The sequence below is a fragment of the Dioscorea cayenensis genome, chromosome 8 (genome assembly GCF_009730915.1).
Source record: "Dioscorea cayenensis subsp. rotundata cultivar TDr96_F1 chromosome 8, TDr96_F1_v2_PseudoChromosome.rev07_lg8_w22 25.fasta, whole genome shotgun sequence".
In the NCBI taxonomy this organism is placed as follows: domain Eukaryota; kingdom Viridiplantae; phylum Streptophyta; class Magnoliopsida; order Dioscoreales; family Dioscoreaceae; genus Dioscorea; species Dioscorea cayenensis.
In genome coordinates, this window is record NC_052478.1 from 5497617 (window position 1) to 5518723 (window position 21107).

General features: G+C 35.7%; 1 protein-coding gene across 1 annotated transcript; it reads right to left on the bottom strand.

Moving 5' to 3' along the window:
* Nucleotides 1–799: 799 nt before the first annotated feature.
* Nucleotides 800–20580, bottom strand: LOC120266981 (DNA repair protein REV1). Its single transcript, XM_039274651.1, has 22 exons — nucleotides 20411–20580; nucleotides 20172–20325; nucleotides 19973–20088; nucleotides 19797–19873; nucleotides 18196–18668; nucleotides 17826–17963; nucleotides 17612–17744; nucleotides 17234–17322; nucleotides 17033–17083; nucleotides 16636–16839; nucleotides 15151–15270; nucleotides 14188–14280; nucleotides 13605–13664; nucleotides 13426–13512; nucleotides 13247–13330; nucleotides 13028–13100; nucleotides 6618–6686; nucleotides 6354–6455; nucleotides 5772–6232; nucleotides 3974–4548; nucleotides 1800–1860; nucleotides 800–1401 (listed from the first exon to the last, which is right to left on the bottom strand). The coding sequence occupies exons 1-22, from the start codon at nucleotides 20545–20547 to the stop codon at nucleotides 1351–1353; spliced, it is 3408 nt and encodes a 1135-aa protein (XP_039130585.1). The 5' UTR covers nucleotides 20548–20580; the 3' UTR covers nucleotides 800–1350.
* Between the last annotated feature and the right edge of the window lie 527 nt (nucleotides 20581–21107).

Consider the following 21107-nt stretch of genomic DNA (forward strand, 5'->3'; position numbering starts at 1 on the left):
TAATAAAGAGAGAGAGAGAATGGTCACAAGATACTGTTAGCTTTGGTAGTTGCTAACCAAACTCTAACCACCACCCATTGCCATGGCTTTGGCTTGGTGACTTTTTCTAATCTTCATAATTGATGTTCATGTGGGGTTGTACTAGTCTCACTTTATGAGCTTTTAATTACTCAATTAATGCAATTCATGCATGATATTAGTTCACAATTTAATTATATCTCACACCAGTCATTTTCAATTGTTTCTTGCAAAATCAACTTCCTTTATGGTTTTACTATTCCATCCAACAACACATTCTTAAATTAGGCTCCGTGTCAAGTACCTAATTTAGTTAAACCATAATAAACATTGTAACACTGACGTTAAACAGTGCGCATTCTTTCACCTTTTGTGAATGTATAAAAATATTTCATTTTATCTAATATTCAGTAAATTACACAACCTCCCAACAGTAAATGTACAAGAAACTCCAGAAAAAGAATTATGCATTCCAACCGTCTAAACCTATTACTATTAGTATAAATTTTTTAATATAACCGTGACAATCCTTGTAATCTATTATGAAATATTTCAGTTGAGAAGTTCACCTTTTCTTTTATCTTTCATTACGAAATTTTTAAAGAAACATTTCTTGATTTCATGTCATATTTTTCTATCAAGAACAATGCCATCAACATATACAATAAATAATAATAATTATTATAATAAATTTCCAAACATTGACCTTCATATATATATATATATATATATAACAATGAAAAGTGTTTTCTTTGAATCCAAAAGAAGTTGCATAGTATCATTAAATTTGAGGTATATTGAATATTGACTAGAATTTACATTTCTTATACATCAACTAAAAAGGATCAGTACATGTATACAACTCTTTCTTCCTCTTGATCAACAAGAAAAATTACTTTAGGAAGACTCATCATATCATTTTCCATATGACACAGAAAAATGAAAAGCAAAGAAAATAAAAAAAAAAAAGAAGAGAGAAGCATATGTACCTTAGGATAGAATAAACAAAAGCACCCTTGCAGTAACTTCAAAAGCATTACAAGATCACTTAACCATCCGTTTGTGGGCAGTATGAACCCTGGGAGAAGAGGAATTGAGATGCACATCTTCTTAATATTAAGATATGCCTGCATGTTCATAATTGGAAAATTGTGAAGCTCGCGCAGAAATCCCATTTGTTCCGCCATTTTCGTTTTTAAGTTAGAAAGCACATGAGAAGGATGAAGACAATGTTTTAGTGGTTCTTGTTCTTCATCTTTGCCAAACTTCTACATTTTCATGACACAGGCTTTCAAACATCAGACCATTCTGAGTTTGTCTTGACTTGAAGAGTTAGTCAATAGAAAGCTGAAACTGGCCTCCATAATTCTCGCTGACTGATATCTGGTAGAAGAATTTGAAACAAGAAATATGATCACAATCAAAATAACGTCTTTGCAATATATAGATAATAATTATGATGAAATTTCCAAACAAGTTTAGAGGTATATGATCTTAAGAAAATTGATAATATCAGATAATGGAGTTGAGTCAGGAAAAAGGATAAAGAGGTGCTAGCATAGAAGGAAATCATTGGAGGAAGCAATCATAGCAATGTAGCTTTATATAATTCATTGATCCATTATTTGAAGAATCAAAACAATTTGTGTTTGGATTTGATGTCTAGGTTAACAACAAGCATAGAGGAATACAACAGTGCCCATAATTACCACCACTGCTCTAGCACTATCATAGCAAATAAGTTCATTTTCAGTTTTAGATAATGAAATCATGGAATGTACCTGAAGGGAGGGAAGCACTGTAGCATATACCTCTGCAAAGAAGGTTGAGATTGCAGCAAACCTGCAACAATTGTCAAAATTTGAACATGGGGCCTCTGTGGTTGTATGAAAAGCAATAACAGTTCACTCTAAGCAATGTAATTAAAAATAGATAGCAAAACTTAATACACACTAAGATGGCACTGGTGAAAGAAAATAATTTCTATTGTTAGATATAATAACATGCCATATTTCTGAACTCCATTAGCCAGTCACTCTCAGTTTCTTAGTCAATTACTAACTTGCCAATGATTAACATTCTTGCATAGTTCAATTAACTAAGATAAATTTAATCAACATTTTTTCGCTTACAAATAGAGCAAGAAATTTATTTCTTATTTTAAGTGAAATTAGAATAGCCAGGAATAAATATCCATTGATTATAAAATAATTCATATTGCAAAAGTAACTTATAAGCTAAGTAATCACACAGTAAGATCATAAATATGGCCATTAAGGACTAATTATTTAGACGTTTAGAAAATATTAATTTTTTTGTAAGAATCGAACATCTGATTAATTGGGCAAGTTTGTACATATCCGTATCTAAAAAAAAGTCACACAAGGTACATTAACAAAACTTGGATAGTGTAATTTGTAAAATTATTGAATTTGCAACTATTTGGAATAAAAGACCTGCTAGAAAATACAAAAAATATTGTATATATTAGTTCAACCAAGTTATTCAAGGGCTTAAATGGTCTCAAACTTGTCAACACTGATGCTGCGCACCATTTCATTGAGACCTTGTATGCATCAGTATCAATATTGGATGGAAGCACAAAACATAAAGACTTAGTGAGAAACATAAAGCATCAAAAAAATTCTGACTAGTATCAGACTGAAGAAGAGTAAAAGGTTTAGGGCCTGACTAGATAGGCAACCTAGAGGTCATGGCTCTGCAATGATCACTCTCACTCATTCAATGCAATCCCCAATGAAATACACATCATAACTGGTAAACCCTATCAGTGTCAAGCCAGTTCAATTCTCCAGCATTTTAGGGCCTAGCTTTGATGGCTGATCAATGACCTCCAAAACGTGCATCATAATAGTATACACCCCACAAACTCAAAATTGCATCATATACCTTTACAATGATCCAAAGCGGTTTAGATTACCATTGAGTATGCAGAAACTTCCAAAAGTCTAAATCACCTATGATCAATTAAAGTTCAAGCAATTATACTTTCTTTCCCTATAGATTACCATCATTTCATCTTCCCTACCTAATTAATCATGGTATAATAAAATTGGCCAATATAACATCCTTAATCACCATATAAAGAGATCAAATTAAAAAATTTTGTCATTCCTCTACCTTGCTGTATATCTATCAATATTTGTTAATATTGTCCTGATTTAGGGGAAGAAATGATAGTGTTGAATGATAGGTCAATCAGGGACCTTATTATCCTTGGGTCTTGAGTTTGAAGATGATCAACAGAGGTTAAGTGAGGTACCTCAAAATAGCACTTCACAACTATAGAGGCAAATGCAGAGACAATTAATAATCCCACATGTGCTACCAAGAGTTAACTGATAAGATAACTTATTTTTTGTAAAGTATACAAATACGTGCTGAGGCAATAGTGTCGTGGGAAAGCTGAAGTTAGGGTTAATATCAAGTAACAAAGGAAGATCGCAGAAAGAGGAAGAACGAGTGAAGTTGATGGAGATAGTTATGGAGAAGTCTAGGTTTAACAGAATAGTAAGGACTCAAGCTCTACAATATGAATTTGGAAAACAAAAAATAATTGAGGATGATTCAGGGAGAATAGGATGCAATCTTGACCTTAACCCAAAAGTTTAAATGAGAAACCAACTGAATTTCATGTCTAATCACCTCACAAGATTAAAATAGTTTGAGAGCAATTAACAAAAACCTCATCAAAAAAAAAAAAAGTTCAAACAAAAGTCAGATACTTACCCTATTTTACACAATGAAGTCAAGTATAAAAAAAAAATTTAACAAACATGCTGTGTCTTCTAAAGTAAGTTGCCAAAACACAAGCAAGAAGAGTAAATAATATGTTTCATTAGTTAACCAGTGGCAATGAAGATTACAACAGAAGGAAAAGAACTAGATAAGAATAATGAAACTAAGATAAGAGCAAGCACTGGGATTCATATACCTCTTCAACAGGCGAAAGCAAACATAGAGCTCCTCAATATCAGACTCAATCTTCAGATCAATATACTGTGTAAGAAGCTCGCAAACGCATGAACAAGATTCATCCCATTGCTTTAAACTAGAATCAGATAATTTATGAAGAAAAGAAAATACCGACTGCAAAGCAGTGGATAGTAGGCCAGTTCCCCCAGAAGTAGAATACATGTTGGCAATAGAACTCAAAAACAAGCAGCCGCTATGCATAAACTTATCGACCCAATTTGGAGGATTCCCCATCCAGAATTGGAGTTTAAAATCTTTGTCATTTCCAATATCTTTACTGTCACAGAATTTGTTGATGGTACCAATAGAAATACTAGAAGAACGATTTTCTACTCTGTGTGCAGGAAGTAACTCAAATATATCCAACTTCAGATCTTCTGGTAATTGTTGTAAAACAGTAAAATCTGCTTGACTTAAAGATACTGGCATCACATCATTTTGATGAACATGGGCATTAGATATCATAGGCTGATCATTGGATCTTGAGCAGGTGAAAGGAACTGACTGAATTTGATGAGATATGCTCTCCGTGGCCTAAAAAAAGAAACACTAAATCATACTTATTGGGAAGATGAGACATAAAAGCTGAACCATATAAACATCACAATAGTAACATTTTGAAAAAAGAGATATCTTACAATCAAATTAAATGGCAATTTTCTTTTGGTGGGAAGATGTTAAGTTGATTAAATGAAAACCTAAGAAATTCTAACAAATATAGCAAAATCTGCTCCTCAGAATATTGAAATAAGAAAATATAAATTATTCTCTGCCCATGACATGCTGAAATCAGGAGTCCAGGACAAAATTCAGCTTGACTATACAACAATTTTTTATTCGATAAAAGAAATATTCATTAAAACCAAAACTGATGGTGACTGACTTGGTGACCTTTCCAAAAGTACTTGCTATAATTCAGAGAGCTGATAAAAAACAACCAGGCTGAACAACTTGAAATAGGAGGGCATCGTGGATTGTTGGAAATTGTGAAGTTATTAGTAAAACCAAATTACATTTTCTACCATAAGAAAGTGTCTGAGCACTGAAGCCATATGTTCAAGATGTATTCTGCATATCATTTGTATGGTCATAAACAGACAGTTGCACCACAAGAACACAGAAATGCACTAAATTTTAACATGAATGTATACTAAGTACATATGAGGTGAATGTTTTCAATTTAGAGCTCACTAGGGGTGGTAGGTTTGTGAGGTTTCTATCCAAATATTCCACATCTCAAACTCTAAAGACTTGGAAGATATATAGGCAAAAAGTCAACAGACAATAAGCACAAAATATAAAACTAACCAGATAAGGGTGATACTAAACTAAGATAAGCACATTTTAACATCAGGCAAAGCCAAATGAAGCAATCAAGAACTAAGAGTCTGAAGAAATGTTAATGACATCATAGAGAGACCTCAAAGATGCTTAATTATGGTTATTTGTTAAAATTTGCAAATTTCTCCACAATTATACAAGTTAATTTTTGAAAGTCTACTCACCACTAAGGATTAAAACTATATGAAAGCACTTATAAACAAATTATCACAACCCAAGATGATATTTCAGACATGTAAGAGTTCCAGATAAAAACAGCTGGAGCCAGTTAGTAAGTTAGAAATTATGAACATTACTAGATAAATCGTTCAAGTTGAATTGTATAAAAAATGTTTCAGCTATACACAACTGAACTTTGAAGATTATTATACCAAATATGTATGAACAAAAGGAGACCTACTCTGAAATTGACTCACCTTACTTTTGGTAGGAGTAGTTAATAAAGTAGATGCAGAAGGTAGCAATTTTCTGCTCAGACTTCTCCCACCTGGATGCAGCTCTAAAGGCTCACTATCTCCAGGATTCATATTCTGGTCAATATTGGAACCTGCTTGATTGTTGGATAACAAAGCAGTCTCATCAATCCTAGGAATCAATTCAGTTGGCAAAGCAGGATCTGCGGTTGAATTATTTCTTTTCAATTTCTCCAAATAATCACATAACTTCCCATTGTAGAAATCATTCATTTCTGAAATTATTTCAAGAGGAAGACTTTTCATAACTTCAACATCTAGATGGCACAGAGGTGGCAATGCAGAAGGCCTGTTTTCAGAGTATCTCAAGCTGGATTGAACACCATTTGCTAAAATAGAAGAACCAGTTAAATTTGCATCATTTAGAGAACTTGCTTGGGGATCTCCACCAGGAAACTGTACCACTAGGATCAAAAGAACAGAGAGATTAACAATGGACACCAGCATAACATGTGATGACAAACAAAGTCATTAATGTCAAAAACCAGGTCACAAAGAAAAATTTTAGTTTAGGGTAAAATATACCTCCAATATCCCTCTTTATGTCTTGACAAACCATTTTTTGGCCTTCTCGGGTGTCTACCGAAGCAGAGGCAAGCCATGATTCAAGTGCATTACCTTCCCGCCCTTCAGGATAAATAGCAAGGCATTAGCTTAATATGGATTCAACAATATACTGTCAAATCTGTAGTGTTTCTATCATTGAAAATATTCATATCAGGAATATGGAACAATAAATATGCACATATGCAGAACTAGGATTATAGGTCGCATGCACAGAAATGGTACCTTGTCTAGCAATGTCTATATTCTCAAGCCTTGATACTTGCAAACCAATACCACGAACTTCTTTGACATCTGTAAAATTAATCAAAGACCTTTCAAATAAGAAAATAGTTAAACTAAGGATATAATCTTCTATAACATGAAATAACCCACCACTAGTGGAAAAATGGCACAAAAAGTGATAAATGTTTTCCAATGGCAAATATATATATATCCAGCAGTAAAATTACCCAAACCTTTACAAATTAGCATCCTCAGAAAGCATAACATATAGAATTTGCTATGAGATGATGAGTTTTCAAGACAAACTTAATTTAGGAGTCTCCTTTCAATCTCTACAAGGTACTCATAATCTAAGCAATATTTCAAGGAAATAGGAATTTCAAGTAAGCAACATTAGGTTAGCGAAGATTAAAAAGTTCATAATAACATTTCAAGGAAATAGGATTTTTAGTAGGAATATTTGATTATCTTACAGCAAGGCTCTAAAAGTTGGAGTTAGTGGACAAATAATGGGACACAAGTTATGATTAAGATAACCTCATTCTGCTCCTTTTCTAGAAACACAGTTAGGAGACTCGCCTATGGAAAGTCTCCTATTACTTGACTGAATGCAAATAAGGTAATATAGACCGGATAAACAAAGGGTTAAGTGGTTAACAACTATAATCAAGAAAACCTCAATCTGCTGCTATTCTAGAAGCATAATTTCAGAAAGGCTCAACTAAGGAAAGCATGTTATTGCTTGTATAACAGCCACATGACAGCCACAACTATCTAAGATAACAGGTTCAAGTTACCCAGCAACTGAACATTATTTGTGGAGTTAATGGAATAATCAGATGGACATGATCCGAATATCCAAATTTACTTAATATTTCATAAAATATAGGTTGCATGCCTAGATATATAAAGGAGACCTACACATTATAAAATCTGATATCATAATAGATGAACCGCCTTCATTTAAAATAACCCACACACCCCAAAATAATGCTAGAATGGCTCTAGAATCACTTTCTTTAGCACGTTGTTATGTTTTCTATCTTTTACACAGAAATCCATGAATCGAGAGAGAAATATACTCTTCTAAATTACATAATTTAATTGTAAATGCATTGCAATGATTCATACATCAAGGAGATCAATGATGTTAAAGCCCATAACTATAAAGCCCATTTACTCCAGTGTATATATACACTTGTAAACATTGAAATGAAATGAACCATTCTCTCTTTTCTCCCTTTATTTATCTATTCTAACATGGCATCAGAGCGGGTTGAGAAACCTTAACACCGGTCATCATCTCATCAAACTCCGGACTTAACCATCTCAACTTCCAGCCAAGATCTATCTTCTCCGACAAATCTAGATCTTCTCATCCTCTCCGGCCATCTCCGGCCATCATCTAATATCATCAAATATCTACATCCTCAACCATCTCCGGCCATTCTAGTAAGATCTGAGTTGACGGCTCACAGTGATGGCTCACAGTGACATGCAATAGTAAAAAAAATAATATGTCGAATCCAATTCAGCCCTCTGATCCGGTTATTGGCATTGGTGCTCTTCTTCACATGGATATTAGAATTAATGGTCATAATTATCGTGAGTGGCCATTTTTGGTACGCATGCTTTTGCAGTGACATGCAATAGTAAAAAAAATAATATGTCGAATCCAATTCAGCCCTCTTATCCAATTATTGCCATTGGTGCTCTTCTTCACATGGATATTAGATTTAATGGTCATAATTATCATGAGTAAGCATTTTTTATACGCATGCTTTTACAATCGGTTGATCTCGCCTCTCAACTAATTGATGATCCTCCTGATAAGGCGATGACTATTGCGGCAATTATTAAGGCTTGGCAGGTTGCCGATGATTGTGTCATGGGTATCTTGTGGAAAAGTACTGATGTTTCCATCAGGATGAGCTTTGTTGATCATTTATCATCAAAAGAAATATGGGACTATCTTCAACAGCACTATCTACACACCAATGAGGCACTCCAGTTCTCCCTGCTACAAAATCTGCATAGTATTCAACAACATGACCTATCAGTGTTGGAATTCTACACAGTCTTCACTAGTGTATCTAGTCAATTGGATGTTATGGTGCTGAAGGGATGCTCCAGTTGTAAGAATTGTGCCGAAAAGGAAAAACATGAGCAGCAGAACCTCATATTTCAGTTTGTGATGTGCCTCTGCTCCAAGTTTGAGCCGGTACGCATTCAACTTCTTGGACGCACTCCTTTTCCTACCTTTACAGAAGCACTTGGAGCTTTGATTGCCGAGGAGACACCTTTGTGACCTTGCTACTACTTTAGCAACCCCACATACTGTTTTGGCAGCTTCTCATCGGTCTGGAGTGATCAGGGGTTCTACTGTAGACGCTATCGTCTACATTCATTACAAGAAAACAGGTCATCGTGCTCATAACTACTTCAAGTCACATCCTGAGCAGCTTGTTAAGCTTCAGGTCAGGCGCTCCTCAGGATCTCGACGCGGAGTTACTCCTGGCACTTCTTGTTCTGATCCTCCCATCCATACATCTGGATCAGGTTCCTCGATGTCAACATCAGCTACTTCTAATTCCTACTGAATCTTAGACTCGGGGCTTCTTTTCACATGACCTCTGATGGTTCTCAACTTTCATCCTGCAGACTTGCTCTGGTGGTACGTATATTCAGACCGCCGATGGAACTTCTTGTTCTATCACAAATCAAGGGATTCTTTCTATCTCTCGATTTACTATTCCTGATGTGTCACTCATTCCTCAACTATCTATGAATCTTATGTCTGCTGGTCAACTCACCGACCTCCACTGTTTCGTTGGATTTGATGATTATTCTTGTTATGTGCAGGACCGCCAGACAAAAGCTGTAATTAGTACTAACCATTGCCGTAGTGGTTCTCGTGGAATCTACATTCTAGATCATCCTTCTCTTCCTATTCCTTCCACTATGACCACGCTCTCCACTGTTCCTGCTTCTACGATCCATGTTCAAGGATCTGCTTTTTCTGCTTCTACTACTTTACAACAGTGGCATCATCGCCTAAGTCATTTATGTGGCTCACGTTTGTCTTTCTTAGTTAATCAGGGTGTTTTGGGTCATGTGTCTATTGATGTTAGTTTTCATTGTTCGGGTTGTAAGCTTGGCAAGAAAGTACAACTCCCATATTCTGCAAGCATCTCTAAGTTTAGTCATCTTTATTATTTAGTTCATTCTGATGTTTGGGGTCCTGCGCCTTTTACTTCCAAGGGTGGTCACAAATATTATGTCAGTTTGATTAATAATTACTCTAGATATATATGGGTCCATTTCATGAAACATCGATCTCAGTTCTCTATCTATAAGTTGTTTGCTAGCATGGTTCACACTCAATTTTCTACTGCCATCCGTGTTTTTTGTTCGGATTCCAAGGGAGATTATCTGTCTACCGTTTTTCGTCAATTTCTCTCATTTGAGAGTACTCTTCCTCAACTTTCTTGTATTGGTGCTCAATAGCAGAATAAGATCGCTAATCGCAAACATTGTCAAATGATTAAGACTGCTCGGACTCTTCTAATTTCGTCTTTTGTTCCTACTCATTTTTAGGCTGAGGTCGTTTCCACGGCAGTCTATCTCATTAACATGCAACCATCATCTTCTCTTCAAGGTAAATGTCCTAGAGAAATCTTGTTCGGTTCTCCTTCTCGCTATGATCATCTTCGAGTCTTTGGTTGTGTTTGTTATGTCTTACTTGCACCTCAAGAACATACCAAGTTAATAGCTCAATCAATTGAGTGTCTTTCTTGGGTATAGTCTTGAGTATAAAAGCTACCGTTGTTATGACCCTTCCGCTTATCGCATTCACATATCTCGTGAAATCACTTTTGACGAGAGTCGTTCTTATTTCTACTCTTCAACCACTCAGCCTCCCTCTTCCTCTCCTTCTTCCACAGAGTCTATTTCGTTTATTGGAATTCCTTCTCTAGGATTGGTTCTTACCATAAAGCCTTCTGATGTTCTTTCTTCGTCTCCTACTCCACCTTCAGCTCAATCTTCCGTTATACCTTCACCCACAGTTCCTGAGACTTATCTTTTTCACTATCATCATCGGCCTAAAGTTCCTGATGATCCCCAACCCTCCATTCCTGCTCCTTTCAATGCTCCGTCCAGTACCACGGATGCAATGTCTGATGGTCTATTACTTGCCTCGACGTCTCGGTATGACCTTCGTGATCGTACTACTACTACTTTTGCACCTAACAGATATAGTTTTTCCTACTGCTGGTGTTGTATATGAACCCAACACTTATTAGGAAGCAGTCAGTATCCCTGAGTGGCAGTTGGCTATGTCTGAGGAGCTTTCAGTTTTGGAAAAGATAGCCACTTGGGATCTTGTTCCTCTACCTACTCAGGCCATTCCTATTACATACAAGTGGGTGTATAAGATCAAGACAAAATCTGATAGTTCATTGAAACGCTATAAGGCTCGTCTTGTAGCTCGTGGATTTCAGCAGGCACATGGTCGTGATTATGATGAGACCTTTGCTCCTGTGGCTTATCTGATTATAGTTCGCACTCTGATTGTTGTGGCTGCTAATCGTTCTTAGACTCTCTCGGATGTGAAGCATGCTTTTGTTCACGGTGATTTACATGAGGAAATATATATGCATCCACCCCATGGCATTGAGACATCTGAAGGTCATGTTTGTCGCATTCGTCGTGCTCTTTATGGTCTCAAGGAAGCTCCGCGTGCTTGGTTTGAGCGGTTTAGTTCTGTGTTGCGTGTAGCTAGTTTTTCGCCCAGCGATCATGATCCTGCATTATTCATCTATATGTCAGTGTGGTCTCACCTTGCTCCTGCTCTATGTTGATGATATGTTGATTACTGGTGATGATATGGAGTATATTGTTTTTGTGAAGCAACGTCTTATAATGTCTAATTTAGGATCTCTCAGCTACTTTCTGGATATCGAAATATTCAGGACCTCATTGTACAATTTGGCCATATTGATTTATGGACTGCCGCTACACCTATGGAGCTCCATATTTAGTTTCGACCCACAAATGGCACACCATTAAAGGATCTTTCTCGCTATCATCATATTGTATGCAGTCTTGTCTATCTTACTGTCACCAAGTCTTGATATTGCTCATATTGTTCATGTGTTAAGCCAGTTCATTAATACTCCTACTTCATTTCACTACGACCATTTACTTCGTGTGTTGCGTTATTTGAGGGGGACAGCATCACGAAGTCTGTTCTATGCCCATACCAATCCGCTTCAGCTTCACGCTTACTCGGATTCCACTTAGGAGAGTGACCCTATTGACCGCCGATCCATCACTGGTTATAGCATATTTTTTGGCATTTCTCTTGCATGAAAATCCAAAACAGACTGTTGTGTCATGTTCTAGCATTGAGGCGAAACTTCGGGCACTTGCTACTTCCACATCTGAAATTGTATAGCTTCGTTGCTTGTTGGCTGAATTTGGTCTCATGTGATACTACTACTCCTCTTCTCTATGACAACACTAGTGCTGTACAGATTGCCAATGACCCCGTGAAGCGTGAATTGACCAAGCATATTGGTGTTGATGCATCTTTCACACGTTCACATTGTCAGCAATCGACCATTGCTCTTCCGTATGTGTCGTCTAAGTCTCAAGTTGCCGATTTCTTCACCAAGGCCCAGACTCGAGAACAACATCAGTTCCATCTTCTCAAACTCTGTCTCAGATCCTCCTGAGACACCTTGAGTTTGAAGGGGGTGTTAAAAGCCCATTTACTCTAGTGTATATATACACTTGTAAACATTAAATGAACCATTCTCTCTTCTCTCTTCATTTATCTATTCTAACAAATAGAAGAAAACAAAAGATGAAAAATACATGCATAATAAAAGCATTGCCCTGGAGACAGAGAACTAAGAAACTAATTAGAAGTTCAACTTCTGAATTGTTCTGACAATAAAAAGTTATTGCATGATAATCCTCTCTAAGAAATCTAATTTTCATTTACATCATTACTTTCTTGAATGTCCAAGCATTTCCAATTTTCAAATTTACATACGCTTAGATCTAAAATCAATTGAAAATAGAACCACGATCACAATGACCCATACAATTAGGTTTTGGCCTCGGACAATCCTGAGACTGAAGCAAACATAATAAATGATGGATATAAACGGTGAGAAGCTTTTACCAAAATAGCATGCAGATATGAAGTTTACAACTCAGACAAGTAAACAGCATAAAATTTAGCAGTTCTGAATTTGAAGAGGCCTTCCAAACAAGAGAATAATAAAGCCATGTGTAAGCATATTATAACAGCAAAGGAAGTGAAACAAATAAAAAAAACAACAAAACAAAACAAAAAACAAAAGACAAACAGTAATTTAGCATTCTAGATGCCAGCTCACCAAGATTAAAAGAAGAAAAAAGCTGTTTGGTCATCCGCTGAAGCACAGCTATGTTGTCTGTAGCAACAGCAACCTATCCAACAGGTAATGAGCATCAGAGAGAAGCAACCACATTTCAAGATGCAAAACGGGATGCAGAGAAACAATTCACCAAAAAAAAAAAGGGAGAAATTGATGCAATTGTAGATGGTAGAGAATATCATTTGAAGCAGATTGTACCGTAGTGGAGTGGCTCAAATTTTCACAATCCCCATGTCCCATATATTTTGAGGGCTCCCCAGCCCCTATCCTTCTTCTCTTAACCTGAAGAAATGTATTATGAATAATTTCAACAAAAAGAACCCAAAAAAAAAAATCATTAAGAAAATGTGAGAAAAAGTAAAAGGAAGGTTAGTTACCTTTAGTGTGATAGTCCGTCCTAGCACTCCACATCCTTGCAACCGCAAGGAGACCTCCTCACTAAGTGACATAAGGAAACGATGACACTAATATACAGCAAACAAACAAACCATGAAAAATATGAGAAAATAATAGCAATTAAATAAATGACGTCTACGATCGCACACAGGAGACCCACATCAACATCATCATTGAATCTCACTCCCCAGTTCACTTCAGCACCAACAGACTTCATTTCCTGTAGACACAGTTCATTTGTCCACAAAAGAGAAGTTATGTAAAGTTACAAGTTCACTCACTAAGGCAATCTATGCAAGATCATCTTGATGTTAGCGGAACACAAATTAACAAAATAACACCCTTTTAAAAGATGAACATTTTTAAAAGCAGTTCCTCAAGAAAACATAAAACCAATAAAACATGGACTCGATGGATAGCCATTTTATGAGATGTCCGTGGAAATGCATCAAAGAAAATGAACTCATACAAATCTCATGACAGAGGGATCTAGGATTCATCATTTAGAAGCAAGGAGAAAGTCGACAAATAATAATTAAACTTTGCACAGCAGTAGAGTACCAGTAAGAAAGGTAGAGATTTTACTAATAATTTAGTGAGATGCATAAAAGCTACAAAAATGAAAAAATAAAATTTAAATAGATACAAATAGAGTTTATCAACAAATTCAAGCATGCATATCTAAATGAACATACAGCTGAAACTGATGTACGCATTCACATCTGCATTTAGTTTTGACAAACCTGAACCATTTGAACAGTACGATTATCAATTCCATGGCTATAATTCCACAACAAGTCACCAATCTTTGCACCGAAGTCCTTGTGAAGAACTTCCTGCAAAGTATCAAGTTTAAAGTATTAAAAATTCAAGAAACTTGAAACGATAAAGAACATTATAAAGAATTGAAGAACAGTTAAGTCCCACAAATAACTAGACACCATGCAAACAAGAAAATAAGAATATGATACTAGCACTTTGGTCATGTGTGTTAAAAGTCTAATATAATACATGCATCAAATTTATATGCTTATTCTTTGCTAAGGAGATTATTTTCAATCAATCTTTATGAGTAGTTCATCAGACACGATATAAGATATGACAAGACATGTCCACAAGCCATAATAAAGCACAAGGAGATTTTTAAAGTACTATCATGTCTTTAACAGCATAAAGAGCCCCAAAAGATAATATTCCACTCAAAGAGGAAAATCTGAATATAGAGAAAAATAATGTGTGAGGCTATTCAATGTTCTTAACAAATCTAATATGATCAAGCCAATGAAAAATCAAAACTCGCGCAGAATAGAAGTAGAAAAGGTCCAACAGAAAAATCTAGATGGCCAAGTGCTAGACTAGTTGTCTAAAACATCTAATGCCTAAGAACATACAAAGAATTGCAAAATTGGCAGCCTAGAAGAAAGACCTCTTACTAATGAATGCTCACATTAGCCTTATCCTTACACGCAAATAGGCTGCTTCCACACCTCAAAGTTAGGGAATAAACTTTAAACGAGCATACGCTGAAGGACCCCCTAAAACAGTATAAATATTGTTAACTAGGTGACTACAGATTTAAATTAGATTATAAAGCAGCATAGTTAAAATGCCTAAGTTGTTGTATGTAATTGAAGACATGTATTTAAATAATACTTGGAAAAGAATCTTCAGAGATGCAAACATCAATATATACTAATGCCAAAAACCTTTGATATCATCTTCAATTGGCCACATGTTTGTATTTGCCTCCTTTTCAACTTCTCCCCGAGAGCATGGCCAATGCCTGGAAGTGCCCTTACTGGAAGCTCCTTTAAATAGTCATCTACCTGAAAGCCAAAATCACTTGATCACAATGGGCAAATGATATACAGCTATGTGTAATACAATAAAAGCAAGACAAGAAACTAGAAATCCAACCATGCTATGCATAATACAATAAAAGCAAGACAAGAAACTAGCAATCCAACCATTAATTGTATAAACCAGCACCCAAGGAAAAGGTCATGTGAAGCACCAAATGAAAATTCAACCAGAGTGGTATGAATATTAAGTGGCCATAATACAATAAAACCAAGACAAGAAACTAGCAATCCAACCATTAATTGTATAAACCAGCACCCAAGGAAAAGGTCATGTGAAGCCCCAAATGAAAACTCAACCACAGTGGTATGAATATTAAGTGGCCCATAATTTACACCTAGCTATTAAAATAGGCTTTAGTAATTCTCATAATGCAAATCAGGTATGAGGATGCATGACATGAGCAGGCTCAAACATAAGGTTCAACCATAATTTTGTAATCATGTGATTAGCCATTCATAATTGGAAATCAGTCAATTCTAAATTGATGCACACAATTCTTTTGTATTGCATTTCAGGTACATGGCTGAGACCCATTGCTATCCAGTTTCACACTGAATCTCAAGTGATTCAAATAGTGAATTAAATGATTTTAATGACGTTGGAAAGAAGCAACATTTGGGCTCAAAACACAAGTTCCTCTAAAAACAACATTCATGTTCTTTCAGTGGTTCTTAATCTTCCAGATTTAGGAAAAAAGGACTTAGAGCTTTGGGATTTCAACTTTGCCGAGATCAGCTGCAACTTAAGTCAAAGCATCACATCTTAATAGTAAAACTGGATTTGGAAATTTAGGATGCCAGACACATCCCTCTGACCAAACACAGAAATTAGGTCCAAATCTAAATTCAGAGTTACAAGAGCATAACGCATATAATGAACAATATAAACATAGAAAATAATACTTTCTAAAGTTCTGGCCAAAACTAACCTTGACACATAAATAGTTAATTAAATCAACTAAACAAAACCAATGGATCAATTGGTTGACCAAAGAATGAGTCAATTTGATTGCCTCAAAATCCCAATTGGAGTCCAAACACAAACTCAAACACATAAGTTGAATGTTATTCTCTTATGTAAAATGGGGTACACTCAGCTAAAGCCATGTACAAAGAAAACTTTTAGTTAGATGCCGTCACCACTGGTAATTACTACTTTAAGGCCTTGAAGGTCCCCAAGATAATATCTAGAGTAATAAATAAAACAGATATGCTCTTATTGGAAATCAGAGAACCCATATCCCTCAGTAGATATTTAAAATCAATCCATAATTCAATATGTAGCACGGAAAGACAATGGTTCAAGGGAAAAAAACACCAAGATATCACCTTTTCAGATGGAATGTAATATTGACCATTAGGTTTAGCAGATTTTGTAGCCAGGCGAGCCAGGAGCAAATTACAAGCAATCCCAGCACTAGCAGTACATTGTGTAGTCTCAGCTATCTCCTTCCTAATATTCATGGCTACTTGCTCAGGATCATTATTGCAACATCCAGTGATGTCTAGAAAAGCTTCATCACAGCTTAATGCCTGCATATTTCAACAGACATTGTTTCAATCAGAAACATCAGAAGCTAAAAACTAAAAGGGCTTTACAAGTACAGACATCTGGCATAAAACTTGTCTTATGACGTTCATGCCCATGTGATGCTTACTGTGAAAATAGAAAAGGCCTATTTACACGTCTAACTCAAGAAAAACAGCTTGATGTAGCGTGACGAACCTGAACCCGATTGCAGTGCTTATGCAGTATACTATAGAACTGGTCAGCAACCTGCCACATTTCAGAACAAGAGCCTGAAGCCAAATAAATTTCAAGTGATTTGACACAACGTACAAAATCTTACAAAGACATCCATAGGCACAAGAACAAACCCACACATGTAAATATTTCTAAATCATGATCATAAAATACTTTATTTACCACTTGGTATGCTTCAAAATCATAAGGAAAAGTGACAAGGTGAGGACAGCGAGCCTTGGCATCTCTCACAAACATCCCAGCCCTCACTCCTGAAAACAATGGTGTATAATGCATGCTTAATTGTTCATGATCAAAAGGAATATAGCGTAATCAATTAACAAAATTGGATTTGGGTTTGGACAGTACCCTCACTAAATTAATAACACATAATAATCTATAAAGTCTATGAAATCTTAAATATCCCATTTTAAAAAAAATAAAATTTAAAAAAAAATGACTAAAATCAAAACAATATCTGAAACCACTGAAATATAACCTAAACCAATATTTTATGAACAGAATAAAATTATAGCTGAGATGTAAGTTTGTATAAAGCACCATAATCTCGTGCAGGATAGTTTGCAGAGGATATTTCTGCTGTTCCTTTGGGATTGTCCGAATGGCATACCGCAACAGGTTTATCAAGTAGCTCAGGGTAATTTCTAATGACCACTGACACGAAAAAACAATCCTGGAAGAAGACAATCAGATAGTTGTAATTAAACAAATTATAAATGCAGTAAGATTTTTCAAAGGCGATAGAACAGATTACCATGTCTATATGGATAATAGCAGGCTTTATTGTGTCATGGATGACACTAGTTTTTGGATGCTTATTTTGACTTAGAAGGTTAGAGAAACGTTTGCGATACCGGTTTCTCCATGTTCCGATAAAATGCAACCTTGATTTCTATGAGCAAAAGATGATTAGTATAAAAGTTTAAAACCAAAATGAAAACAGAGGAAACAAGAATCAGATGAAGTTACAAACTTAAAACTGTCAACTTGTAGTAGTTGATCTCAAAATAAGATTAGTTTCCAACATGAACTTAAAAAGTAGCAGCAACACTAGAATTACTATATGTGGATAGATTACTGAAACTCAGATAAAAATGTGCAAAAGCAAATAAACTTCCTTTTACCTTGAAATAATTTTTAACAAAATCTGGATCACCAGAAGTTGAATGACGAGGAAAAGAAACTCTTGGAGACTTTGTATTTAAACTTTCCTTTGTGGTTTTGATATCAAGGTGACTACTACTGGTCATGTCTGAAGGTCTATCAGGGCTGGACTCGAATGTCTTCATAATACTATTATGATCTTCCTGATTAGTAAAGTTTGAAACTTGCATTTCCCCTTCACTTTCTTGGCTTCCATATTGACAAATATTGTTCTCATCAGATAACAGTAAGTGCTCCAATTCCTCTTTCTCAGAAGTGGGGTGCATATCTTCAGATTGAAAATGAGGATCTTCCGGAGTAGCAGCATCTGCATCCTTAAGATCAGCAGTATCTGCATCCTTGAAACTTGAGAAGCTTTGAGGAATTAAAAATGAAGACAAGCTTTGTTGTTTACTGTTTCCAGGTGTGGAACATTCTAGTTGGTAAGGAACCCCTTCGAAAGATGAGGAAATTTGTCACCAAATATGACAATTTTATCTCAAAATTAATTTCTTTACTAAAACAAATCCAACTATTTTATACAATAAGCTTAAAAAATATTCACAAAATATTCAGTAAAACTCTAATGACGTAATCAGCATATGATAAAGGCATTTTAAAATGCATATTGAAAATCTAAACATAAAATATGTTAGATAGAAAACTGTCATTAGAGAGAAAATGATTAAGTACCCATGTTCATCCCCAATACACAGAAAATGAATAGCAATCATAAAATAACCCAATGCATTAGAAGATCAGAGGACGACTTGCTAAGAAATAAAAATAAAGATTGGTATCATAAAGTTACCATTACATCATCTAAAAATGAACATATTTGAAGAAAAATGCACGATCTCAAAGATTAATTTCTAAACCAAGAGATTTTCTTGTTGTCTCTTAAGCCATCAAATTGCTGGTTTATAGTAGTAGCATATAAAAAATCAAGCATTGTCAAGGGATCGTGTGCTTTACACATGGCAAAACAAATGCACACAAAATGTCCCAATCCCTATATTAAGTTACTGCAATGGCAGCCCACCAACCAAAAAACCTCTCTGGGACCCAGAAACATGTATCTGCAATTTCAGAATTATCAATGGCAAAACCAGAATAAAAAGAAAATTATTTTCCTGGAATCTCTGGTTTAGTGGCTTTAGCCCGCCATTCAATCTCGTTCATGCCCCTAATTAACACTCTTCCCTACTCACAATAAAAATCCTCATTCAAGTGTGTTGCCCAAAGACTTGTGTGGATTACAGATGCCAAAATTTCTTAAAAAAACTTCAACATGACAAACATGACCTGACTGTGCATACAGTATCCACCTATCTCTGAAAACCAATAGTATAACTTATTGACTGGTTAACCTAGCCGTGTGGGTTTCTATAAGCAAGTGCTCATGAATCAAATCATACACCCAATAAAATTCATTCTTTTCCTAAAATAAGTCATTGACACATAATTCATTTAAATTACTATGATTGTAGCTAACAAAATTGCTGGGACCATATATTCATGGTCACATATTTCTATATACTTGAAAAAAAAAAAATGCACTGCACAAAAATTGAACACTTACAACTTAAAAGCTTATTAGCAGCAATAGAGTCAACCACCCAGGCAGGTTTCACTACCGGAAGGCCCCGGCTAAAAGCCCTGCAAGCCAGAAAACAAATACCAGAGAAATCGGACCAAATTAAAAGGAGAAAATAAACATATAAAAAAAAAAATGCAATTTGAGCAAGTTCTCATAACCTAAAGTTTCTCTTCTTGCTATCAGGCAGGTTGCTACATATAATATGAGTGACATGCTCCCTGGAAAAGTAGTTCTCAACTCTTCCTCCATGATTAAGCATGAACCCTTTGAGCTCCTGAAAATCCCCAATCCCAAAACCATCAACAAAAAGAAACAGAACAATCAAGAACCAAACAAAGGCTGATCACAAAAAAGAACCTGACTAGAAGGAATGGTGAAACCATCGATGAAGATGGAAACCCCATGAAAGACTCCCTTGCCATCGCCGGAGTCACGGCCACTGCCAAACGACGAGGAAGAGGCGGCGGCATCGAATTGGTGGCGGAGCTTGCGGTTCTTCTCCACCATGTAACTAGAGGTCGCATCAAAAGGGAGGAAGATGGTGAGAAAGGGGCAGAGGCTATGGGAAAGAAGGAAAAGAGAGGAGAGGAGAGAACCTTCCGAAATCGGCGAAAGGGGATTTCCATCGGGTGGTGGTGCTGTTCTTGGCCGGCCGTCCCCGCTTCTTGGAGCTTCTGGAGGTGGACGACGACGAGGCACCAGACCGGGAGATCGTATCGGAGGTGTGCATCATTCCGTGGGCATTGTTTACCTTCCCCCATTTTCATCATTTTGATTTTATTAGGGTTTTTATTTAAATTGGTTTTTTTTTAAAATAATCAATTATTTATTTGACAAGTTGAAAAATATTTTTCCGAAATGATGATAGTCTGAATTTTATTTGGCGGAGGTAGGCTGGTGGCGGGTTCTTTTTTATTTTAATTTATTTGAATTTTAATTTGTTCCGCAGCGCAGCAAAAGTGGATACGGAAATTTGAATGTAGCAGGGTAATTGATGAAATAAAAAACATCATTAATGTGGAAAAATACTAAAGTAGTATATATATATATATATGCAAAAGGTCATATGCGGACATTGATAAACATCTGTAAATTTGAAGTAAGAGAAAAATTAGGTGGGATTTTTAATCTATGGCTATCCCCATAAAACTAATGTTTATATCTATATATATAAAAAATTAAGATTTGTGTAATGTAAACAACCATTCAATATTTTTTTTATAAGTAATGAAATACTTCATATGTATTGATAATATTTCTTCCATACATGTTGCATCTTTAGTTATTATTCTC

Bases quoted from the DNA above. Each gene is read 5' to 3' on its own strand.
- LOC120266981 (XM_039274651.1), bottom strand. From the start codon at position 20,547: ATGATGCACACCTCCGATACGATCTCCCGGTCTGGTGCCTCGTCGTCG. The intron at 19,874-19,972 runs GTTATGAGAACT...TCTGGCTTGCAG, and splicing joins AGCAAGAAGAGAAACTTTAG to GGCTTTTAGCCGGGGCCTTC. The intron at 6,687-13,027 runs GTGAGCTGGCAT...TTAATTTTACAG, and splicing joins TTTTTCTTCTTTTAATCTTG to ATGTCAAAGAAGTTCGTGGT.